This window comes from Camelina sativa, chromosome 16, assembly GCF_030686135.1.
Source record: "Camelina sativa cultivar CO46 ecotype springtype chromosome 16, ASM3068613v1".
NCBI classification, from domain to species: Eukaryota; Viridiplantae; Streptophyta; class Magnoliopsida; order Brassicales; family Brassicaceae; genus Camelina; species Camelina sativa.
Window position 1 is genome coordinate 305600 of NC_141895.1, and position 25080 is coordinate 330679.

A 25080-nucleotide genomic window follows, 5' to 3' on the forward strand; every position below is an offset into this window, starting at 1 on the left:
GGATAAGAAAAAAATGCTTACCCTTGTAATGATTTCGGTGATGGAGACACTTGTTCCTGTTTAGTGATTTAGTTGATTTTTAATGAAATTGTTCTTACAATGGACTTATTATAGTAAGATGGGACTAATTAAAGTTATAATCTCACAATATATATTATATCAAAAACTAATAGAGAGACGAGTTTTATTAGTTTCGGTCCATGGCTGTCTTTGGCAGTAGCATCACGTACCCAAAACATTTATATGTTTTTCTTTTTTATAGTGGAAACGTGGAAGGTTAACAATTTGCTGTAATGTGGCATGAACAAAAAGGAGATAGTTGATGCGTTTTGTTAATAAATATAATAATGTCATTAACATAATTAATTGTATCTATAATATAAAGTCTAGTTACCTGAAAAAGATAAAGCCATTACTAGACAAAATCATCTCGTATATGTTGGCACTAAACGTGGACGACAAAAAAATCTATATGCAATAATAATTGGTAGATAGATGCATGAATTTCGTAATAGGATTAAATGTATATTATTATGATTATTAAAGCCTGAAAATGTCTATACACTATGTTTCCATATATATAGTTGTTACATTTAAAATTAAAATTTTGAAGTGTATGCAAAGAGAAAAAAAAATGAAAAGAGCAGAGATTTGGTGGTGAGTGGTGACAGTTGCGTCATCTTTGACATGGAGAAAAATCTGAGATAAGAAGTTTATCCAAATCTGACCCCACTCGACAAATCATAAATATGTATAATATCTGTGCGTGGGTAATAAGGAATAAATAATTTGACAATGTATAACAAAAAATTTATATATTCCAGTACCTAAATGATATATATGTAAATGTGTGTGTGTAAATGAAGATACTAGCCTATCCATGTGTCGCCTACTTGGTTTGTTTCACCGTAACCCATTTAGACATATATTCCTTTTTTCTCATAAACTGAAATCGACTATTTTATTGAAATTATTGGGTTGACATCTATGAAAAGAACCTTTTACGTTCATTGTTGTACAGTAAACAGTCAAACCATCGGTTCGAAAAATATATGTTTGCCAAGCCAATGCGATCCTATTACTATTGGGTTTGATTGATAACCCATAATAAGATGGCAAACACATTTTTTTTCTTGCCAAAATGGGAGTTGCCCTTTCCTAGCGTTTTATGGCCAAATATGCTTAGGCAACCAAAACTACAGTTTCAGTTTAAGACACTCACTCTCCTCCACTAGGGCCATCGAGAATCGGTCTTCAGACAAAACATATGAACATTTTTCGTATTTAAATATATTTTAATCTTATTTTAATTTACTATAAATATAAATATATATTCTTATAAATATCCTCACCTATGTAAATATAGTAGGTTAGATTTTAATATTTCCAGTTGTCGGAAAATCAAACTACGTGGCCCCTCATGCAAGTTTTTGATATTTTGTTATTTTAGGTCACACTCACATCTCGACCGTCCATATGGATTCGTTTTATCGATTGATTCTTTTTAGCTTTTTTTTTTTCTTCTTTTTTTGTAAATAACAAAAAGCGTTGACAGAATAACATATCGTCGTCACTACTTGCCAAGATTTTAGGTTCCAAACTGATTCGATAACACACGATAAATAATGATATTCTTCGTTTTTCGAAAATTCTATAAACCTTCTCACCGACAGAGAGGGCTCTGTGGATCAAGAAAGCCCACAAGGCTCGCTTTGACAAGGCCTTTTGACCCATAATTTACGTCGATCCTTAACATTAGCCCATTTTCCTTTTTTTTTTTCTTGTTCTTTTAGTAATATCTTTTGTCGCCTGAGAGCCGTAAACCCTAAATTACACTAAGCTTCTCAATTCTTCTCTCTCTCCTACGATCAAAAGGTATGAACTCGGAACCTTTCTCTCGCGTTCTCACTATTTGATATAGTCAATTCCTTTTTAATTCAACGGGTGCTCTAGCTTTTCTCTAATAGATAGAATGACATAAAGTTTGGTTATTTCATACAAAAATATATATCATTTTTTTTTGGTTCGGGGTTATGTTCTTCTAGTGTTAGGTCTCAGTGAATTTGGTGGAATACTTCTTAAGTAGTTGGGTGGTTTGGTCTTGCTTGTAGAGCTATTGTGTCCTTTGGATTGAATTTGTTTGCAGTCTAAACCAAATTACGTCTGGTTAGATAATTGGGTTTGTCTGTCACTTGTTCACTGGCTCTTCTCTGAAGGTTCTTGGTATCTCTCTTATCTTGACATTGTAGCTTATTTATCTATAGGCTTCTCATATGGCAGACAGTAATACATCTGGAGATAATGTATCCGAAGAGACCCCCTTGGATGCTTCACATGAAACTGTTGATGAGATGCTTGCCCGGCACAGGTAGCATTGTTTGGATAATTGGCAATGCGTCTTGCTTTTTCAACTTTATATCATCAAACAATATGAGTGATTGATGCTAAGTGTTGATGTTGTCTATTGCAGGCAAGAGATAAAACAACTACAGAACAAGGAGACAGAGCTGAAAAAGGCAGCTGCTAAAGGAAGCAAAGCTGAACAAAAGGCTAAGAAGAAGCAAGTCGAAGAAGACATCTCGAAACTCTCCACAAAGCTCAAGGAGAAACAGTTGAAAGAGCTCGGCTCGCAAGGTTTTAGCAGCAGCGGCAGCAGCATTGCCAAGGACGAAACTAGTGAGAAAAAAGGAGACATGGACACTCTAGTGAGAGCTATAGCCGGAGTCTCAGTCACTGCTCAGCAAGAGCACTCAAAGCCCAGCAAGAGCGTGAAGAGGCGCGAGAAACGGGCTAAGGAAGAAGCAGACAGAGAGCAGAGAATCAAAGAGGAGCAAAGCCATGTGACAAGTGATCGTATGATTGAGAACCAAAAGCTTGAGAAGAAGCTTAAACCATTGGGACTAACGATCAGTGAGATAAAACCAGACGGGCATTGCCTTTACCGTGCTGTTGAGAATCAGCTTGCCACTCGCTCAGGCGGTGCATCTCCCTACTCATACCAGAAGCTAAGAGAAATGGCTGCTTCCTACATGAGAGACCACAAACCCGATTTTCTCCCCTTTTTCTTGTCGGAAACTGTGTCCGAGTCGGAGGGATCTGCGGAAGAGCGGTTTGAGAAATACTGCAGAGAAGTCGAGTCAACCGCGGCTTGGGGAGGTCAGTTGGAGCTTGGAGCGTTAACACATTGTTTGAGGAAACACATAATGGTGTTTTCCGGATCGTTTCCAGATGTTATAATGGGCAAAGAGTATAAATCCAGTGATGACTCGAGTCTGATGCTATCGTATCACAGGCATGCTTTTGGTCTCGGGGAGCATTACAACTCCGTCGTGCCCATCCCCAACATCACCGGATGATGATGGACTTTACATCAAGCTTTTAAGAAAAGTACTTTTGTATCAAAAGTTTTACTGAAAATTCTTTCTTCGTTAAGTGTTTGTTGGATTTGCGAAAAACAATCTGTAACTTGAATTTTTTCCTTTGGTACAAGGGCGAAGCATAATCTATTATCTTCTATACAGTTGCAGGTTTTTTTTTTAATTACGTAGTAGCATTGTACGGAGAAAATGACACTGAAGAAAAACATATGATGACCTTTGAACAATATTGCGAGCCAAATTTTGGCAGACAGTTTTAGAGATCTAAAAGAGGGAATGTAAGGTACACAAGTTGTTCCTTCCGAATCTTTGGGGTTTTATCACCGCAAGAAGAAGAAAATCAAGAAAACAAGAGATGAAGAATCTATGCTTATTATCACCCATAAATTTGCTATTTCAATCATGGTGAAAAAATAGACACATGGCCTTACCACGAATCTGCCAAAGATTCTTTCATTTCTGTAGATTTCCAAATCTGGTGTCAGAATCATGCTTTCAAAACGCAATGAACAACAAAGACTCTTTGAGAGTTACTTAACCAACTCTCACATTTTAGATAAGTTGTGTGATTCAACCATGAAAAATGGTTATCACAATAGAGTAAAGCTAAAAGCAAGAACTGTGTTTGATATTACTCACTTGCTCTCTAGACTCCAGGTCATACTAGCAGAAAAGCAGCTCAAAGATGAGCCTTTTTCTTTGTTTTTCTTGCTTTCCGTTTCTTTAGAGCCTGAAACTTGTGGGGAATCTATTGTTGCTTGAAAAGATAGGCATCTAACTGGATAAACCATAATCCAATCTCCACCTCAGTGGATGCATCAAAAGCAAAAAGATATTACAAAGAAAAAAGAAAAGCACTATAGATTGTACATGATCATACTGTTGCATACTTCCCCTGGATCCGTGGATCGTGGATCATTACAAACCATATGGCAGGGATATTTCCGTAATTAGGAAAAAAAAGTGTACATGAACTGTATATGCAACTTGGTTCTGATATCAAAATCGAAAGAACCTAAGTTCATGCAGTTTTTAGAGAACGCCAAAGGACACATCACTAGTAGGGAAGTAAAGTAGTGACAAAGATCTGATTCATGCAATCTTACCATCCTCTACATATCCAACTCTATAAATAGGCTTACTTTGTAGTAGCATCAAAGCAAAAAAAACAAACATAAACATCCTTTAGTTCTCTCTCACACACAGTCACACTTAAGTCCTTACATTTGTATCATTATTACTGTACATCAAAATGGAAAGCGTTAAAAGTTTAGTTGCAGACAAACCAGTGGTGATCTTCAGCAAAAGCTCTTGCTGCATGAGCCACTCAATTCAAACACTGATCTCAGGGTTTGGGGCGAAGATGACAGTCTACGAGCTAGATCAATTCTCAAACGGTCAGGAAATCGAGAAGGCATTAGTACAGATGGGGTGTAAGCCCAGTGTACCAGCTGTGTTCATAGGACAACAGTTAATTGGTGGTGCTAACCAGGTAATGACTCTCCAAGTGAAGAACCAACTAGCAGCGTTGCTAAGAAGAGCCGGAGCCATATGGGTGTAACAGAAGACAAGAATGTTCCAAATGCAAACTAGGATAGAATAAGATGAGAGTGATATATATAGTTGTTTTTGCCTCTTCTTTGTGTTTTTGTTTTCTTTTGGGTCGGGTTTCGAGTTTCTACAATGCACGGATATGTTTTCAACAAGTGCAACTCTGTAGTTACACAACCCTAGTGCTAAGATCAAGAACTTGTATTTCTCAGTTACTATACTTGTTATTTATAACAACAATCTATGTAAAAGCACTTACGAGGAATAAAAGAGAAAGATTTGCTTTTTCATTGATTCTAGAAAGATTGTTCAACAAGAAGAAAGGCCTTTTTTATTCATCAGCCAAGAAAAAAGAAGAAACAAACAAAAGATTTGACTCACTTCTTCATCTTCACTTATAAATGTAATCTTTTAAAAGGCCATTCGCATGCTCTACCTCAGAATGTCTTCTCCAACAATCAACAGCTCTAGACACTGTAGCTTTGGCCTCCCGAATCTCTTGAGCCGAGAACTTGTGCTCTATGATTCCCAAAGGTCCAGGTTGAAGAACATTGATCACAGTTTCAGCTTCTTTCTCGAGTTGCCTGTTGTAATATTAAACCTTACTGTATTTCACCATAATAAACACACACACACAAATAGATCTTTCCTTGTACAAAGCATTACCCCAAAGTTGTAATCTAAACGAAAATAAACCTAAATTATTTCTGATAGAAATCAAAATATCCAAATCGTCAATTCGAAGAGATACACAGATAGAAATCTAATAGTACAACAAGGAAGAGAAGAGAAAACAATGGAGGAACCTGAAGCTCCCGGAGAAGGGTAATGCTCTAGCGATCCTGTAAATCGACATCGTCGCCGGAAAAAAAAAACGAAATTGACGACCTCACCACCACCGACTTTAAACAGAAACTAAAGTGGAATCAATTACCTCCGGATGTTTCAGAAGGTTTCAGTTTTGAGTCAAAGCTTCCATTGGGCCAAGTGAAACTGAGAATTAGAATTTATATGGGCTTTAAGGCCCAATAAACCATAAGGGTTTCTACTGTGGTGGCGACTGGCGAGAATGGTTTAGTACTAACAGCCAAACACATCTAAAAGGCTTTTCCTTTTTCTTATCCGGCAACTCCCGCGCCACTCGTCTTCTTCCACCTCTCTCTAGACAAACAATGAATAGCTCGATGACGACGAATCCTACGGCTCGAGCCTTCCTTCATCTTCACTCTTTACCTTTCACTTTGCGTTCGAAGCAGTCACCGGCAGGAGTATGTCTAGCCTTGTGGCCGCCTTCTCCGTCTCGCAGGACTCGGCGACTCGTCTGTATGGCCGTAAGTGATTCTTTACTCCCAATGTTCGTTTTTTTCTTTCTTTCAAAGTCTGTTATTTGTTCGATGATTTGTGTGTTGTGAATTTTAGGAACCTTACCTCATTAGGAAAATGGAGTCTGTTGAGAAGACATGGAAGGAGTTGTCGGTATGTTCTTACACTTCTTGTATTAATAATGAGTGTTTTTTTTTGTTCATCATCTTATGGGTTTTTAATTAATTGTAGGTGAAACTAGCTGACCCAGATGTTGTTTCGAATCAATCTGAATACCAAAAACTGGCACAGTCCATGTCCGAGCTTGACGAGGTATTTGCATATTCTTTTTAGTATTTCAAATTTGCAATTTTTTTCTAGGCTTTCTTAAAATTGACTACTTCAATTGTATGTAGGTTGTATCAGTCTTCAGGAGATTCAAGGACTGTGAGAAGCAGTTATTAGAAAGCAAAGGTATCTTCTTCAAGTCTTCTCCTTTATTTTTTCCTATGCTTTTGATTTTGTTTACCAGGAAGCTTGTTTTGATTGGTCTATTGCTTCAGTTTTGGCGAAAGAGGCTGGGGATGATGAAGATATGGCTGAAATGATAGGAAGTGAAATCGACTCTCTTTCTAAAGAAATTGAGGAGCTTGAAAAACAACTTAAGGTTTTGACCCTTTTTCCTTCAGCAATCTTAACTAGGTTCCATAGCTGATGTTATTTGGCAGCTAAAATTTGAATCCCTCTTTTGATTCGGATCCTTAAGTTGTATCATTGTGTTTGCTTGTGTCAGGTGTTACTTCTTCCTTCCGATCCTCTTGATGCCAGAAACATATTGCTCGAAGGTAACTGACTAATTCTGTCTTGACAAGTAGTATCATTTGTCCAACACTAGCCTTTTTTCTTGTAAAACTGCCTTTTGCTCGCACTTCCCTCCATTGTTATACTTATGACTTATCTACTTCTGGACGAGTCTGAACTTCTAGTTCCTTCTTCCTTCTGCAGTTAGAGCAGGAACTGGTGGTGATGAAGCTGCAATTTGGACTGGTGACCTTGTAGGTACATGCTTTCCTTTATTTTTTTTCTATCTGTTTCTGATGTCTTCTGATCGGGAATGCTTAGAATTTTTAAAAATTAAATGCAGTCTGATGGTAGTTCACCATTTTATTTCAACTCTATTTCATAAAAAAAAAAAATATTTCAAATGTGATTGTTCCTATATTTCATGGCTAAGAGAAGCAAGTACAATAAATGAAAACTTAGAGATTCTACAGTGAATCAATCTACCTTGTATTATTCTATTGCTTGCAGGTGCGGATGTATCAGAGGTACAGCGAGCGCAGCTCTTGGAAGTATTCAATGGTTTCATGCTCAGAGGTGAGATGCTCTGGTTTTTCTTTTGGCATTTTAAGGAGTGTGTTATAAAAATTGCAGTAGAGCATAACAACTTAGAGACATTTTACTCACACATACAGCTTTTAATCTTCTTACTTTTATAAGGCTGAACATGGGGGTTACAAGACGTGTGTGATGGAGATTAAAGGAAATCGTGTCTATAGCAAGCTCAAATATGAATCTGGTGTTCATCGAGTCCAGCGTGTTCCTCAAACAGAAACACAGGGTCGTGTACACACTTCTACAGCAACTGTAGCTATCATGCCAGAGGTAAACTAGCTTTCACATGTTGCATTTTTTGATATTATGATTTAAACTTGGTAACCAGTCCAAAACTGTCAACTCTGCTTTGTTTCTGTTGTTATTATAGGCTGATGAAGTGGAAGTGGTGATTGACCCAAAGGACATTGAACTTACATCTGCAAGATCTGGCGGCGCTGGAGGTTATGCTAAAGAAATTCACTTTCTGTTTCTCTTACATTTCACTTGCTGATAATACTGAAAAGAGGTCTTGGTACAGGGCAAAATGTGAACAAGGTGGAGACGGCTATAGATCTATTCCACAAACCATCTGGTATACGCATTTTCTGTACAGAAGAAAGGACTCAGATTAGGAACAAGGCTCGTGCTTTCCAGCTTCTGCGAGCAAAACTGTAAGCAACATTCAAGGAGCAATCTCTGTGCTCTTCTTCTTATTCCTCTATCAATTCCCACTTTAGTCTTTTCTTGTTCATACATTATATTTCTATATATTAGGTATGAAATAAAAGTAAGGGAACAACAAGAGAAGATAAGGAATGAAAGGAAATCTCAGGTCCACTTCATTTTACTATTCTTAGAGTCTATCTAAACTCAAGTTGATCATCGAATATTCATCTTATTCTGCTCTATGTCAATTCTTGTGGAAACAGGTTGGGACTGGAGCTCGTTCAGAAAAGATAAGAACATACAATTATAAGGTAATACACGGATTCAGAGCCTTGCTTTAAAACATGATGAATTCTGTTTTGCTTATGATGTCTGAAAATTACAGGACAGTAGAGTGACTGATCATAGGCTAAAGATGAACTTTGCGCTTCCAACATTTCTTGACGGTGCTTTAGAGGACGCAGTGCAGGTCCTAAACCTTAAACTTTTATGTTACCTTTATATTAGTTAATGTGGCGGACCTTAAAGAATGTTTTGTTTAATTCTTATTGCAGGCTTGTGCTGCTTTGGAGCAAAAGGAACTCATGGAAGAACTCTCGGAGTCTGTAGCTGCTTCTTCTCCTACTTAAGGATAAATCCTGAAACTATACTCAAATGAATACTTTGTACACACATGATAATTAAGATTTTTGTTTATTTATATATATCCTTGCATATGAATGATTTTATGAACAAATTAGCTGTACTGGTGAGCATAACTGATTGGACCAAACCATTCTAAAAACAAGAATTTCTAAAGTTATTACTTTTGCCGGAAACACAGTTTACAAATGTTCGGCATGCAAGTCTCGTAGCCTGATTGACATTAATCTGAAAACTGAAGAGAACTAGCTCTTTGGTTGTCTACAACAAACTGTCTTCAAAACTTTAAGCATTGGTTGGGGTCATTATAAACTAAAGTGATGACATGAGAAACATTATGATTTTGACAGCATCAATCAAAAACAGATGACAATAACGTCATAATTCACATTAAAAGGAAGCCTAAGAGAAACAAAAATAGATATTATGTTCTGTCAAGGGCATGGCTGAAGAGCAGAAACCTGCTGAAATTTCCGAACATACTTATCGACGAACACACAATCTTTAATCTTAAGAATCTGGAAATAGTTCAAATCTTCTTTCTTGACAAACCCTTTAGACAGCAGCTCAGAGATCACAACGTTCCTTGGTTTGATTCTCTTCTCCAAGCTCAGACCCAAAAGAAAAGGTTGCATAGCAATGGCACCAGGCGGGAGACCCACATTGTTAATGAGGTAATCCATGGTTCCCGTTATCTTCTCATCCGATATCTTCACACAATTTGGGAATCTCATGAGTGCCGCCACGCAATCGTCTGTGGACCAACCAAACTGTTTGTACAGTCCAAACTTGTGTTCCACAGCGAATTCACTAACATGGAAAAAAACCAACATAGCATGAACGAAATACATCTTTTTGGGGTCAAAACCAAAGTCGCGAACTCTGTTTAGGACCTCGTTGAACTTTCTCTCGGAGCAGAAGAACACGAGTGGACCATTTTGGACCAGTCTCTTGATGCTTTGGTCCCGGACTCCAAGATCCCGACAGAGGGATAGCCGTGTAGCCAAGTACTTCGCAGTGTCCAATGTGAAAATCCAATATCCACGTCTCAAGCATTTAAGAACATTTTCTTGCTCGCCGAGTATGCTCATGAGGGAATCATAGCAAGGGATCAGCCTGTTGGTCAAACTAAGGGACAGCGTTGTGGGACAATTTGAGATCAGTTTCGCCGTATCAGATCTCGATAACCCGATTGAACGGAAAAACATGAGCTTTGGTAAGAGTACAACCTCTGGGTTCACTATCAGAATACTGGGGAATGAATTGACAACCCTAATGATCTGCTCATTGGTGAAGCCACTGTTCTTGAGCAGTGTGAGTACAGAGTCTGGTCTTTCTGAAGATGACAACTTAACGAATCTGGACTTTGACTTGGCAGATTCCAATGACAACCCACATGAGTTCACGAGATATGAGACAGTAAACGACTTTAACCATGGTCTCTTATCTTTGGCAACCTCCTCTGTTTCCCCTCCTTCTGATACTGAACACAGTGTTCTTCTTCTCAGTAGAAACCTTAGCTTATGAGTGAGAAATTTCGAAACGGACACAGAGTCTCCGGAATTAAACGGACGCGAAGAAGATATCAGACAAAACCGTCGGCAGTATAACAACAAGTTTGACATGATAAATAAAACCCTAAATCCAAAAAACTCTCTTCCAAATCTCACCCTATAAAATCGAATGTGATAGCAACAAACGCCAGGGATTTAGGATACACCAAAATCACGGCCAAAACTAATGACAAAATCCTAGAAAAAAAAAACAGATCCGTTTTCTAGCCCAAATGCATTGGTTCTGGGAACAAGGAAAAGAAGAGGCTCACGGAGATGTTGACACTGCAACAGTAGATTGATCACGTTAAGAAAATCTCGCTGGCATTCGTTAAGCCCAAGTCCTGGCTGGCCTCGTGCGGTTTTAAAATCTTTCGCTGGTGTTTTTTGGCAAGCTCTCACTCAGGCCTTTTGGGTTTGGGAAGAGGAAGATGAATCAGATTGATAAGCAAATTACCATTCTACCCCTCACTGTATTGAGTAGAAAAAAAAAGAAAGAAGGAATTGGAACTATGTAATATATGAAGATAATATTATAAATTAGTAAATTACTAGGAACAATGTTAAATTGAAGAAAATAGCAACAGACAGAAAGAAACAAAAAAAAAAAAAGACACAAGTGTTAGTGAAGTTGGTGAACAATAAAAAGATGTGTTCGAGAGCGTGAGAGCACGCATTTAACGTGTTTGACTCCTTAACGTTGAGAGAAATATCTTTGACTTTGATATGAGAATTGTGCACTGTGTTGGACGAAACTACCCATTTACCGACTCGTCTGCTTTACTATTTTTGGTTCTTATCCACACGAACGATGGGGTAATTTCGTCAGTTTTTGGTCCTCAAGCTTCAGTCATATCCCCCACTTGTTGTACTTGCGTTACCTATGGTTAAATACGAAAACTATATTGTCGTGATGAAGCCAAAACTGCTTTATACAATTTACATAATTTTACAATTACTAAATGATCTTTTACTTAAAATGCGTAGATGCATATATAGAGGCGATCTTATATATTATGTGTTATAAATACGATGTACTTCCAACTTCATAGCACGTGGCATTTCCGTATATACCAGAGCTTCGCCGCTGAGTAGTGCAACCACTTTCTTACGCGTCAAAGGAGAACCCTGTTTTGTACTAGATAGTAGTTTTGTCTCTTTACGTTTTTGTTTGTTTGTTGACAACGGTCGTCTCTCTACGTTTAATTTTCTGTCTTCAGCTCTTCATTTCTTTATAGTAGTTTTTTAGTTTTCTCTCCTAACTTATTATACGAAGCAATCAGCCATCTTTAAAAAAGTGAGTGTTACGATTTATCGGAGTACATTTTTGTTCCTCATGTATTATCAAATTGGTCTCGAGATCCATAGGAATGTACCGATAAGTGATAAGTCACCTCTCTCGTATCATCATCATAATATGAAATTCGCCCCTGTTTAATGGATTACAGAAGAACCTAATGCTGTGGTTTACTAAATGAGCATAAAATAGCAAGTGGGAGATTTGCACATTTTTCTCGAAGCCATACAGAAAATAAACCATCATAATCAACGAATTAAACCATTATGCAAGACAACTTAACCAATTTTTTTATATATTTGTATGGCAGCAACCATTTTCTTGTGCATCTTATTTTCTATAATTAGAGTATGCTATGTAGATATTAATGCTGCATTTTTATGTACAAAAGTAGATTATGATAGCAGTATACTGCGAGGTAAGTTTTTTTGTTTTGTTAATATATTATTTTAATACTAATTTTGTTTATGTACTTTTTTGTTAATTTTAGTGATTTAGTATATAATCCACGGTATATCGCACACCATTTTTTGTTTAACAAAATCTTAATTAAATCAGTTTGACATATTTTATATTAGTGTTGTTAAAATAGTAAGATGAGAATTTAACCCGTATTAAAGTATCATATTAATGATATTTTATTTTTTAGTATTATTAATTCAATCTTGTGTTATTTTGAAAATTTAGTATGTTTAAACACTCATAATTTTAGACTTTTTCTTAAGTTTAGATATATCAATTATAAATTATAAACTTCTTAAAATTTTATTTACTATATACGGTAAATTTACTACATATGTATATTGAATACATACTTTTTATATCAATTGAGTAAAATATGTTTGTTTACAAAAAAAATCAAATCACATTATATGCAGAAAAAAATATATTTTTATTAATAACTTTTTTGGATGTGAATATAAATATTTTATGACATTACTGGTAAATATTTCCAAAAACATTTCTTTAAGCAAAACATGCTGCAAAAATACTAGTATAGATTCTATATACCATAATAATAAATTTAGATTGACACTGATATTTTTGAATTATTTATACGGAGATATATCCCTTATATATTAAAAGAGAAGCATTGTTACATAAAATACTGACGTGTCGCACTCACAGAGCTCGAGTCACTATTTCCTTTATTTGTCATCAGTTTCTAATAATAGAATATTTATATTTACATACTATTGTATTTTTTTAAAAATCCCTTATATATTAAAAGAGAAGCATTCTCACACAAAATGCTGACGTGTCGCACTCACAGAGCTCGATACACTATTTCTTTTATTTGTCACCAGTTTCTAATAATAGAGTATTTACATTTACATACCATTGTATTTGTTCAAAAATATAATTAACACCCAAAATTAAATTCTTATATTCTCTTTCTAACTTAATTATATCTTTTAATTACATTTTCATAAAATCTTTAAAATGAATTTTAAGAACTCTTTGTTCATATAATAAGATTGATATTATAATAATTTTTACGGGTTAAATTTTAATTATTTAAAAAAAATATATATATTTTTAAAAAAAATTATATATATATATATATACTACACAATCGAATTTTGATTCCAATTACCGATAAATAAAATAGATTTTGTAAATAAAAATTACTGTAAAAATATTTAATAATTATTTTATACCGCACATAGTGCGGGTTGTTACCTAGTAAAGTGATATCACAAAAATGCATAGTAAATGGAATATAAAGATGTCAAAATCAATGGGGGAATGTGGGTACCTTTACAAAGTTTACATGTACTTTATGAAATTTCGCCACATAACAAATACAATCTTGGAATTGAACCATAAATATATTTATATCATTAGTTTCACCTACGTGTGTTTGATTCCAAAACTAAATGAGTCTGACTATATTAGTGAAAAAAATGTGCAAGGCAAAATATTAACAGTTAAAAAAAATAAGGCACCATATATCTCTTTCACGCGCCTTTGTATAGTTACACATTTCAGACTACCAGCAAAAAGCTAGTATAGATATTTGATCTTATAAACCAAAAAAAAAAAATGAAAGTGAAAGGTCAGTTTATTTTCCATCATATTATTATTATTATTTTTGACAATATCATATACTCCTTCCGTTACAAAATATAAAATATTTTAACTAAAAGCAACGCAAATAAACTTTTTACTACATATTAGAAAATATTATATTAATATAAAAATTGGAAACTTCAAAACATACTATTATAAATCAAAAATTCTCTTTTAAAACATCTAATATTATAATATTATGAATACGAGAGGGAGGGAGTATATTTTAAATATTCTTATACATGGTTACTTTGATTATGTTTGTTACACGTATAGAAGAAAAAAATGGAAACATAATAAATAAAAATAAATAGGGAAAAAAATAAACCGCGGCTGCCCTATAACCAAAACCCGGGAGTTTCTTCTTACGTTTTTGTTTTTGGTTGGGTTGGGTTGGGTTTGGATTAGGGCTGGGGGTTGCTTAATTGATTTTACCCAGCGACAAAAGAGAGATCGATACTCCCTTTTATTTTTATTTTGTGATCCTTTTGGGGGACGCAATCAGAATATACACAATTCTGCTTTCATTCGATCCGATTGTTTTCCTTCAATTGAATTCGCCGATACTTCTGCTTAATTGTTTGTTGTTTACATCATAATAATTCTGGGTTTCTTCTACTTTTGTCTGCTGTGTATTTCGCTTTGATCGGACTTTTATAAATTCGATCCTTATTAGAGGTTGTTCGATTTGGGTTGGATTCGTTGATCCGTAAGATTACACTTTTGTGTTACGGTGTGTGTTTTTTTTCTAGGGAGGATTCGGGTCTGATTTGATTTTTTTTTTGGGGCTTTGGGTGATTGCAATGTTACAAAGGGGCTAGGGTTGTTTAACTCTAGGGTTTTCGTTCGAGGTTAAGCTACTAGAAGTATTAGATACTTAATCATGGAGGAGTCTGAACTTGAAGAAGGAGAGGCTTGCTCTTACAATATTACCAACGATTACGGTGGTGGTAGCATAGACCCTGATAGCGATCTCTCTTACATTGTGAGACCTTCTTCTCAGCTTATCTAGGATTGTATTTTGTATTTTTAATTGAGAAAACTGGAATTATGAATTGTGCAAGTGTTAATAATAATGTTGCAGTGTTTTCTGTGTTACCTAGTCTAGTCTCTTTGAATTATACATTGCATCATCACTTTGGGTAGTGATATATACTTGTGGTATGTGTATGTAGTTTATATGGTAATATACTTTGCTTGGTAGTTCCATTATGATTCAATTGCAACAAAACAACCACCTTAATTGCGCATTTTAGATTGGTCAATTGGTTAAACTTCAAGGATTACTATCTCTACCTTTTATTTGGAATTTTTTAGTTTCCGAATTCGCGCTGCGTTTATTCGATTGATTTTTTTACATCTTGTCGGTTCAAATTTTGCTGGAAATGTGTCCATAGAGAGATTTTGAAAGCCTTTTTTTTTTTTGTCTCTTTTATATTCACTTCAGTAGTATCCAAAAAACATAAGTTCCGTTAATGCGTCCTCATCTTAGAGTATAATCTATGTTTCGGCTGTTGACTTCATTTTTCTATTGTTTAATTTGAAGGATGAGAAGCTTCATCACATCCTTGGACACTTCCAGAAAGACTTCGAGGGCGGTGTTTCAGCAGAGAATCTTGGTATGTTGATGTGTGGCAGCAACTTTTCTTCTTGGTTGGTCCACAAAGTGTGAAACTAGTCCTTTGAATTTGATTACAGGGGCGAAATATGGTGGCTATGGCTCTTTCTTACCAACTTATCAGCGTTCCCCTGTTTGGTCTCACCCGAAGACTCCAGCAAAACCTCAGAGTTCTATAGGGACTAGATCCCCAAACAACTTACTAGGAGAGGTATATTGTTTCTCTTTGTCTGCGCTTTGCTCTTTGTAAATGCTGTAATGCTTACTCTCTTACCTTATTTCCTACTCTCAGTCTCAGAGTGGCAACGCAGCTTCGTCTAGTGTTCCTAAAAAGGCGAAATCTGGGCTTACTTCTTCTGGAAACCCCAAAAAATCAATGAAATCCAAGAAACCCAATTCTAGTTCCAGACAGGAATCTGCATCCAAGAAACCGGGTGTCTTCAGTAAACAGAACTCTCTGAAGCTTCGGATAAAGATGGTATCAGATGGTTTATCCACAGAAAAGAATGCTGCTGCGATATACAGTGGCCTTGGACTCGATGTCTCACCTTCTTTGTCATTAGATAATAATAGTCTTTCAGGCAGTGAAGGGATGAATGGGGAACCTCAAGGTTTTTCTCCTATGGAGTCTCCCACCAGTATTCTTAATGTGAGTTTGTTTTGTTACACCAATACTGAAACAGTCTCCTTTGTATGCTTATCGTGCTGATATGTTCGTATATGCAGGTGATGACTTCCTTTCCTGCGGATCATTGTCATTTGCTATCTCCTCTCTCTGATGATCTGATTCGATTCGTTGAAAGGGAAAAATCAGAAAAGGAATATAAGTATATATCTCCACCCAGGCTTTTCAATGAGAGTTCTTATGGTATGGCGAACGGTTTGGAACCTCAGAAGGCTGGAGAGAAACCATCAGTGGAGAAGAAGAAAAAGGTTGTGGAGAGGAGCAGTTTTTCTGCGGAGATGAATGTTCGCAGTAAGAAGGGCCTGTTCGATGGAACTGATACCACTGTCAAGGAGTCAATGGAAACAAACACATCATATCCTACTGCTGCGGAAAGAGAAACAGCCAGTAGTAAATTATTTGATGCATCCAAGGAAAACTACAATGGCACTGCTAGGGGCGAAATGGTGGGTGATGGCGACAGAAGATTGTGGGGTCTAAATAGCCATAAAGATCTTGGGACGCATCATGAGAATCCAAAGACAAGTTCTACTGGAAGTGTTCGGGAAGACAAAAAGACTAAATTTGGTGACGATGATGCTTCAGGATACCCAAGGAAAGTTGGCAAATACAAAGGAAGCAAGGCTTCTGAATTAGTCAAAAAGGAACTGAGTGCTTCAAAGCCGAAAAGTGGTCATAAGGTGGAGCCAGAACATCCTTTGAGAAAGCTGAAGTATGATAGGACAGATCAGGAGCCACAGTCTTCATCAAAGTTCAAGGAACAGCAAAGCTCTGTCGTTTTTGAGACTAAGATGAATGGTCAAGCTGAGAAGAAGGAAGTGGCAGCCTTGAAACCACAAAAAGATGGCAAAAAAGCAGAGGACACTTACAAAGACTTTTTTGGAGACATAGGGGACTCTGAAGAAGAAGAGGAACAGAATTGTTCATTTGCAGTAAAAGATAGTCGGATGTCAGAAAAGGGACTTCCGGCCTTAGAAGATATGCCTGAAAAATCAAGCTTCCCGCTGGCAGAATCTATGAATGTTGGTCCTGAGCCAGTATTGAGAACACTTGGTTCTGATGCTTCTCTTCCGAAAGATCATTGGGTTGCTTGTGACAAATGTGGACAGTGGCGGCTTCTTCCTTTTGGCGTCGTCCCAGAAGACCTTCCTAAGATATGGATGTGCACAATGCTTAATTGGCTGTGAGTTTTTTTTCTTTCTCTTTTATTGGTCCTATTATTTTGTCGGTGTGATAGATGAGGTGATCTGTTTTTGGTCCTACTTTTTTTCGGAATGAGGAACTAAGAAAAGTTGAATCTCTTTATAATAACGTGCTTTAGGCCTGGACTGAACTATTGCAATGTTCCTGAAGAAGAAACAACGAAAGCTCTGTATGCAATGTATCAGATCCCTTACCCTGAGAGTCAGGCTCCAATGCAGAGTAACCCCAGTGGCCCTAAGCTTCAGTTTAACCAGGGAGATGACAACACAAAGAAGAAGAAAAAGGGTTTCAGAAAGATAGATAATGGAAGGGATAAAGAAGGTTCTCGAACTGCAGAAACTAACAAGGCCATCCATATATCGGCAAGAAATGGTATTCAAAATTCGCATGGACTTAGCGATTTGGCCGAGGATGCGAGGCAAATAAAGAAACAGAAAGAGAAAGGAAAAACAGTGGATCACCACTCTGATGAGTCGAAAACCTTGAAGGTGAATAACAAAAGAAAAACAGATCTAGAGAGTTCTAAGCTGTCCAAAAAAATGAAGATTGAAAGTTTTCTGTTTCCTGATGAACCTGAACATGGAAATGGACGTCCTACCTCGAGTAGCGGTGTCCCTGTCACTTCCGCAGATATAAAGCCCAAGCCTCGAGTCTCCTCCAAAATGCCAAAAGAGGAAGGAGGGGCGTCAGACACGGGAAATAGCAATAGCACTGGGGGAATTAAGAAGAGGAAAGTGAGAGAAAGCCATGGTTCTAGGATCTACAGTGAGGACGAAAATCATGAGCGAAAGAAAGCTCGAGTTCGTAATGAAGAAAGAGAGCCTAGTTACTCTCAAGGAAATGGGAAGTTGGAAAAGAAAAACAGAAATAATTTGAAAAGAGAGTATGGACATGTTCAGAACTCAATCGCAGCCACCTCAAGTTCTTCTAAGATTTCTGATTCTCATAAACCCAGGAACAGCTCCCAGGAAGCTAAATGTTCGCCTGTTGAGTCGGTGTCTTCCTCACCTATGAGGATTTCCAACCCCGAGAAAGGTATATCTGCGAGAAAGAAGAAAGAAGAATCTGATGATGCTAACGTCGTTGCAGCAGGTAGTTTCAGAAGATTCTCAGATGCTGAAGGTGAAGATGGTGGTGGGAGTGATAGATCGCAAACGCGGATGAAGGACAAACATGGATCCCATGAGTCTTCCGTGCTTGATGGTTGGGATGATAAAGGATCTTTGAAAACCAAAGAGCGCGTAGATCCTTCTCTCGATGCTAATTATGAGAATGGTGGCCACAAGGATATACCTCGAAAACTGGATCATATTGTTGGTGAAGGAAAGCAGTCTAGCGATCATCATCGACGTAGCAATGATTCATTGGCAAAGAAGTCAGGAAAAGGTTCATCTTCTCGGTCCAAAGACAAGAACCAAAGCATTAGGTCTGATTTACGGGATGGTCCGAGACATATTGAAAAGAAAATATATGATGGTAGTCCTGACAGTAGAGCAGATATGGTCGTGAGACCAAACATTCCAAAACCTTACGACTCCGAAAGAGTATCAGAAAGGGGTAATAGAGATAGAGCAGATTTAGCTTCTCCATCAAGGCCACCATCCAGAGGTGTCCAAGGGGATTCGTCTATGCTTTCTGTCCGTAAGAAAGTCGATAAATGCAGCACATCAGCTGGAAATAATAATATTCAAGCTGATGATGTGACAAAGACAACATCCCAAATAAGAAGGAAAAGTGAGCCTTCTCCAAGCCCCTTACGAAAGGAAGTAACATATGCGCAGGCCGCCCATAATACTTTAAAAGAAGCTAAAGACTTGAAACATACAGCTGACCGTCTCAAGGTTTTCCTCATAATTCAGTTGCAGTGTAATCTCTTTTCTCTTTTGTATTCGCTTCTCATGGTCTTGCTTTTGTTGTTGTTGCAGGGTTCTGTATCAAACCTTGAGCAGATTGAGTTTTACTTCCAAGCTTGCCTTAAGTTTCTTCATGGTTCTTTTCTCTTGGAGATGAGTAGCAACGAGAGTGCTAGACAAGGAGAGACAATGGTCCAATCTATGAAGATTTATAGTAGCACAGCGAATCTTTGCGGGTAATTTACATTTGTGAGGAAAAAGGAAAACATCGTTCATTCCTTCTTTGCCAGTTGTAAACATTAAAATCTTTTTTCGTGATAGATTTTGTGCCCATGAGTATGAGAAGTCTAAAGATATGGGAGCCGCTGCTCTGGCTTACAAATGCATGGAGGTCGCATATATGAGAGTGGTTAATTCCTCCTACACAAGTGCTAATAGATATCGAAATGAATTGCAGACTTCTCTGCAAATGGTTCCGCCAGGTAAGCTAAGTTGGAGATAGCCAAATTAATTAGCCATGTCTTAAAATTCTTTCCCATTATAATGCTCTTGTCACTGCTGTTTAGGTGAGTCTCCTTCATCTTCGGCCTCGGATGTCGATAACGTGAACCATCCAGCAGCAGCAGACCGAGTAGGCACCTCAAGGGGCATCAGTTCTCCTTTAGTTGCTGGGAACCACGTCATTTCTGCGCAAAACCGCTCTAATATTTTACGTTTGCTTCAATTTGTAAGTGTATTAATGCCCCTTGCAAGTTCATCCCCCACAGATTTGTTTGTTAATTGAATGGAAGATGAGTGATTAAAACCAGGAAAGTCATAAACATAGGCCAGTGTGATTAATCTCGGCTACACCCTACTGTTTGTAGGCTCAGGACGTAAATCTGGCAATGGATGCCTCAAGGAAATCACGTGTGGCACTAGCAGCTTGTATTGAAAACTTGGGGGAGGCCCAACAACAAGGAGAGGGTATTCTATCCATTAAAAGCGCGCTTGATTATAACTTTCAAGATGTGGAGGGACTGCTACGTTTAGTGAAGCTTGCAATGAAGGCCAATGACCGGTGAAAGACAGAGAAAATGAGCAACTTATTTGCAAAAACTGAGAAGGGGCAAAGTTCTGATAAAAAGTCACTGCTGCCTTGCTGCTCTGGGTCCATTTCCATTCATTCACAAACGGCATTTCAGGATTTTCTTTGGATCCGGTAGTCATTTGTACAAACAAAAGAAGAGTTAAGTTGACAGAGTCCGCTTTGAAGACGTTTCTGGTAGACCAAGGAAGGATCTTGGCATTTGACTTATTCAGATGCTTCTCTTATTCTACCGAGGAAAAATCACGAAGGCAACATCATAACAAGCTTCCTTCCCAACGAATTACGCAGGAACCATGTATGGATTATACAGAGCAATGAAGATGTAACTTCTGGTACTGGATTTTCTATTTCCATGACAGTGAAAGATAGTTCTCCCAGTATCAGGTCAGTCATGGATACATCAATTGCAATATCTTTTTGGTTCAGTAAGTTCTTCTTCTGTCTGTGCTAATCTAATTTGGATGTGTTTCTGCAGATCTTAAACTGTTCTCATTCTAAATAAGCCCTGTAGGGTATTTACAAAGAAAAGATATAATAAGATTACAAGATTTGGAGTTATAGTAGCTTTCCCTGTACTGGGGATAGGCTTTCTAAATTTTAGGAGGTACGAAAGAGTTTCATCTATTCTTTTGCCATTTTTTTGAAATGATCTTATATTTATTTACTCAAACTCAACTCTGATGTTCGTTTGTTGCTCTTTCTCTTGGCAGTGTTGTCTTTTTTTTTTTGTTTGTAGATAATGAAAGTATAAGTTACAAATAGAGTTTTGCCGTCTTTCTCTGCCGGAGGAGCTTTCTCAGTCACTGGCAACTTCCCGAACTGATTTTCAGGTGAAGTTTTCTGGCAAAGTTCTGAAATAGGCTTTTTGGTTCTTGTAGCTAAAACAATGCGTTTGTTTTTGACTGGAAATTCTCGACTGAGTGTATATGTATGTATGCCTCCTCTGTTTTCAGTGGCGTTAATGTATAAATTGCACATTGTTCATCAAATATGATGGATATTTATCTCAATATAGAAAACTTATATGAGTGGGAATTTTACAATCCTTTTGATCATACACTAGATATTCTTTCTAGTTTCGTCTAACATCCAAAATTCAGTAATGTGTGTATTATTTAATCCAAACCAAACATTGGTGCCATTGTATCACCAAAAATCTCTGCAAGAGCAAGACCCGTCATTAAAATGGTGAAATCTGTTACAGTCTCTCACAACAATTTCTCTACTATAAAGCTTCGAGATCATCTTCATCACAAGATGACAATCTCCACATATTCTGAGGTTCTTGATGATTCTCACTGGAGTTCCATGCCTTGTCTTCATCAAGCAGAACGCAATTGCCAGTTTCTCACTGTGGTAAGACAAAACCATCTCTTTACCTTCCTCGTCAAGATCAAGTAAAACCTCTTTGATGTCTGAAACATATCCAGCTTCTCTTAGCCTGTGCATTATCTCATTGAGCATAGCGTAGATCTTTTCGCTCTCTTTGTGAGACTCGTCTCCTACAACAAACTCGTGAATCACTCCCTCTACTTCAACAGAGCTACATCCTGGAACTTTTTTAATGCCCTTTACCTGTAGAGAGAATCTGTAGTTACTTCAGAAACTGTTTTTAACAGTATTTAGCAAAGAGTTAAGGAGTGAGGACTATTTTTGGCTTGCCTCCATCTCGTGTCTAGTACGCTTAACTTCTATCCACCTCCCTGTTTTGGCGTAGACGTTAGAAAGAAGCACATAGGCTCCACTGTTCATAGGATCTAGCTGGATGATTCGCTTGAGTGCAGCTTCACAAGTCTTGATATCCCCAAGCATTCTCGATCCGCTTAAGAGAGACCCCCAAATGAGTACATCAGGCTCCATAGGCATAGACGCTATAAAGCTCTCTGCTTCTTCAATCAAACCAGCTCTTCCGTAGAGATCGACCATACAACCATAATGCTGGATTGATGGAGTGATACCAAATTTCTCAGTCATCATAGTAAAGTAAGATTCTCCTTCGTTTACTAGACCTTGATGTACACAAGCACCGAGAATGCCCACAAATGTGACAGAGTTTGGGTTTATGGTGTTGTTACCCGTGGCCATCTCAGAGAAGAGTTGGAAGCACTCATCTGTGAGACCGTACATAGCTAAGCAACATATCATAGCACTGTAAGCTTGGACGTCTTTCTTGGACCCCAAGGCACTGAAAACCCTTTTCGCTCTCTCGAGGCTTCCACATTTGGCGTACATATCAATGAGAGCTGTGCCTAAGACAACGTCGATCTCCACTTGGTATTTATCGATATAAGCGTGAACCCATTTCCCTTGCTGGAGCGCACCCAGTCGCCCACAAGCCGAGAGCACAGTGGACAATGTAAACTCGTTGGGCTTGACGACGAAAGCTTCGTTTGGTTTAGGTAATTGCATCTCTCGGAACAGATGAAGCGCTTCTTTGTATTTCCCACAGGTAAAGTAGCCGTTAATCAAACAGCTCCAGGAGATGACGTTTCTCTCAGGCATTTCATCGAACAGCTTCCGCGCATCATCGACCAACCCGGCTTTGGCATAGGCATTAACCAGCGAGTTCCACGCCGGTAAATCCCTCGAGACAGACTCATCAAAAACTCGCTGAGCTGAAGTCAAGTCGCCACAAGAAGAATACATATTGAGCAGAGAAGTTCGTACAAAGGGGTCTTGATCAAGTCCAAAGAGAAGAATCTGAGCATGAGTTCGGTGTCCAAGAGGGAGGTGAATAGGATTGTTAAAGGAAGGGAGAAGAAACGGAAAAGTGTGAAAATCAGGTCTGACGCAATGGTTGCGCATACGGAGGTAGACTGAGATCGGAGAATGTCGTGGAGGCGGCGAAACATTCTGAACAATGGCACGAATGATGATGTTCCATACGAAAGATTCAAGCTTTAGATTGCGAATGTGAAAAATCGGATTTGTATAAGCTATAATTATTGCCTTGCTCATATCGTCTCAACTCAAACGAGAGAGAGAGTATCAGAAATCGATTTTTAAATATCAAAACGGTTCTTGACAAAACCGAACTAAACCGGTATTTTAATTTGCAATAATGGGTTTCTCAAAACAAAAACAAAAAAAAAGGGTTTTGTTCTAATTTGGGAGAGAGGAGATGGAGGAAGAGTTGCTCTCCGCCGTGCCTTGCTCTTCCCTCGCCGTCGAATCAGTTATCCGTGTCGCGACGGTAATTAATACTTATATATACATTTGGAGTCATGTTTATGTGTGTGTGTATACATGTCTGAGATATTCAGCAGATTTTTTTTATTTTTATTTTGATGAAGCTCAGGCCGGTGGATTATATGGGTTTTGCGCCGGACCTCGTGACGCACGTAAAATAGGTATTGACATTTGCTTTTCATTGATTCAAATTATTCATCTCTTGAGTGACTTGTTGCTGATTTGCTTTCGCCAGGTTTAAGCGGCGTATCTCAGGCTTCCTATGTGGTAATAATCTAGTCTCTCTTGCTTCTTTATTTTTCCGGTTGGTTGCTGAGAACTTGAGCAATCATCTCAGAAGATTAATCTAGCTTGTGCTCTGACTTTTATAGGCCAAATCCATTGGCAGATTCGGATTTCAGTGCGGTAATTTGCTTCTTTTATCTCTCTGTGTGTGTGTTTTTTTTTACACTGCAGATTAATAATTTAGTGTTGTAAGTAACATTAGGCCTTGATACTCTTCTTGTCACTAGAATGCTGCATATGCTTCTTCTTTTTGAAAGATCATGATGATCTATGTGATATAATCTTAGCTCTAAGTTTTTGGATTAGTTGCTTGATCTGCTTCTCAGTTCCACTTTGTTCCGAATTCTTGAATTAGTGATTGCTTCTCATCTTTAGTGTAGTGATTGCTTCTCATCAGTTTCACTTTGTTTTTTTCGTTTTTTAGGTCTTGTAAGTGGTGTTTTTACTATGACCCATTGTGGGCTTCAAAGATATCGAGGCAAGAGTGATTGGGTGAATGCTTTGGTTGGAGGAGCTGTGGCTGGAGCAGCTGTTGCTATTAGCACAAGAAACTGGGCTCATGTTGTTGGCACCGCTGGACTCGTGTCTGCTTTTAGTGTTTTAGCTAATAGCACCAGGACAGAGCCTAAACAACACTAACTTAAAGGTGATTACAACAATTGGATTGTATCTATTTCGCTCTCTTCCTGAACGTGAGTGTAATTGGCTCCTCAGATCAGATTCCTTCTGATGCAGCCATAGACTAGTCACTGGATATTGAAACTATTTGTAATGCGCGACTGTTGGTTTTTGTTGCTTTCAGGTCTCTCAGACAAGTCCATTGATCAAGACACCTGTGTCTTGGGTATTGGAACGTGGAAGATCATACCGTGACTCTCTAGTTCACTCGAATTTAGGTGACTGAACCAGTGGAGGAATGAATGTTAGGGCTTTTCTATGTACCGCAATTTTGGTCTTGCCTCTCTGTTCTACAATGAAACACACCAAGTCTCTGTCAAACCCAAAACCGCATTTGCATTAGTTGCTGATTAAGTGTGCAATAGACTGAATAGTGTATACTGTTTTGCAAAGATATTTTGGTCATAAAAATAAAACTGATTTTTAACAGCCATTTTTAGCTGAATTGTATGTGTAAATTTAAAGTATTCAGAATCTAAATGTATTTTCTTCTAATTATTTGATAGCTTTTTGATGTTCGTATAATCACAATAATATTTAGGTGAAAATAAAATAAAATTACAATAATGTTACGAATTGAAGGTTTATAGTTCTTGTAGTTGTAACAAAAGATGACAAATCATTGAATTTGTTTTAAAATT

General features: G+C 37.6%; 8 protein-coding genes and 1 long non-coding RNA gene across 10 annotated transcripts; 6 read left to right on the forward strand and 3 right to left on the reverse strand.

Annotated features, from left to right (window-relative positions):
• Positions 1–1617: 1617 nt before the first annotated feature.
• On the forward strand, positions 1618–3520 carry LOC104749026 (OVARIAN TUMOR DOMAIN-containing deubiquitinating enzyme 5). Its single transcript, XM_010470602.3, has 3 exons — positions 1618–1875; positions 2265–2368; positions 2471–3520. Exons 2-3 carry the CDS (start codon positions 2274–2276, stop codon positions 3354–3356), a joined length of 981 nt encoding a protein of 326 aa, XP_010468904.1. The 5' UTR covers positions 1618–1875; positions 2265–2273; the 3' UTR covers positions 3357–3520.
• Positions 3521–4546: 1026 nt separating this feature from the next.
• LOC104749027 (monothiol glutaredoxin-S6) lies at positions 4547–5168 on the forward strand. The gene has a single exon (XM_010470603.3). It carries the CDS (start codon positions 4630–4632, stop codon positions 4936–4938), a length of 309 nt encoding a protein of 102 aa, XP_010468905.1. The 5' UTR covers positions 4547–4629; the 3' UTR covers positions 4939–5168.
• Positions 5169–5193: 25 nt separating this feature from the next.
• Positions 5194–5871, reverse strand: LOC104749028 (uncharacterized). The gene is made up of 2 exons (XM_010470604.3): positions 5735–5871; positions 5194–5512 (listed from the first exon to the last, which is right to left on the reverse strand). The coding sequence occupies exons 1-2, from the start codon at positions 5782–5784 to the stop codon at positions 5320–5322; spliced, it is 243 nt and encodes an 80-aa protein (XP_010468906.1). The 5' UTR covers positions 5785–5871; the 3' UTR covers positions 5194–5319.
• A 158-nt stretch (positions 5872–6029) lies between these two features.
• LOC104749029 (peptide chain release factor APG3, chloroplastic) lies at positions 6030–9009 on the forward strand. 2 transcript variants are annotated; one of them, XM_010470605.3, is made up of 15 exons: positions 6030–6259; positions 6348–6404; positions 6483–6563; positions 6647–6704; positions 6794–6897; positions 7024–7075; positions 7236–7285; positions 7542–7607; positions 7731–7895; positions 7996–8068; positions 8146–8278; positions 8382–8439; positions 8537–8584; positions 8659–8742; positions 8828–9009. In XM_010470605.3, exons 1-15 carry the CDS (start codon positions 6101–6103, stop codon positions 8900–8902), a joined length of 1263 nt encoding a protein of 420 aa, XP_010468907.1. In that variant the 5' UTR covers positions 6030–6100; the 3' UTR covers positions 8903–9009. The 2 variants fall into 2 exon arrangements, 1 of the variants encoding a protein (XP_010468907.1); XR_015584615.1 differs by having other exon boundaries at positions 6038–6259; positions 7236–7289.
• A 185-nt stretch (positions 9010–9194) lies between these two features.
• LOC104749030 (transcription termination factor MTERF15, mitochondrial-like) lies at positions 9195–11079 on the reverse strand. The gene has a single exon (XM_010470606.3). The coding sequence runs from the start codon at positions 10538–10540 to the stop codon at positions 9350–9352; it is 1191 nt and encodes a 396-aa protein (XP_010468908.1). The 5' UTR covers positions 10541–11079; the 3' UTR covers positions 9195–9349.
• Positions 11080–14101: 3022 nt separating this feature from the next.
• Positions 14102–20517, forward strand: LOC104749033 (cysteine-tryptophan domain-containing zinc finger protein 3). Its single transcript, XM_019238290.2, has 10 exons — positions 14102–14823; positions 15385–15457; positions 15537–15667; positions 15749–16105; positions 16183–17324; positions 17463–19185; positions 19270–19433; positions 19519–19679; positions 19764–19924; positions 20064–20517. The coding sequence occupies exons 1-10, from the start codon at positions 14722–14724 to the stop codon at positions 20259–20261; spliced, it is 4212 nt and encodes a 1403-aa protein (XP_019093835.2). The 5' UTR covers positions 14102–14721; the 3' UTR covers positions 20262–20517.
• A 241-nt stretch (positions 20518–20758) lies between these two features.
• LOC147924985 (uncharacterized) lies at positions 20759–21330 on the forward strand. Its single transcript, XR_015584616.1, has 2 exons — positions 20759–20891; positions 21024–21330. It is a non-coding gene; the product is annotated as an uncharacterized LOC147924985 (long non-coding RNA).
• Positions 21265–23465, reverse strand: LOC104789854 (pentatricopeptide repeat-containing protein At3g62890-like). Its single transcript, XM_010515493.2, has 2 exons — positions 21950–23465; positions 21265–21862 (listed from the first exon to the last, which is right to left on the reverse strand). Exons 1-2 carry the CDS (start codon positions 23243–23245, stop codon positions 21434–21436), a joined length of 1725 nt encoding a protein of 574 aa, XP_010513795.2. The 5' UTR covers positions 23246–23465; the 3' UTR covers positions 21265–21433.
• On the forward strand, positions 23348–24937 carry LOC104749031 (outer envelope pore protein 16-4, chloroplastic). The gene is given in 6 exon segments (XM_087491685.1): positions 23348–23480; positions 23586–23696; positions 23699–23743; positions 23848–23881; positions 24186–24407; positions 24564–24937. Coding segments are annotated over 5 exon segments (477 nt in total). The 5' UTR covers positions 23348–23408; the 3' UTR covers positions 24401–24407; positions 24564–24937.
• Positions 24938–25080: the final 143 nt, after the last annotated feature.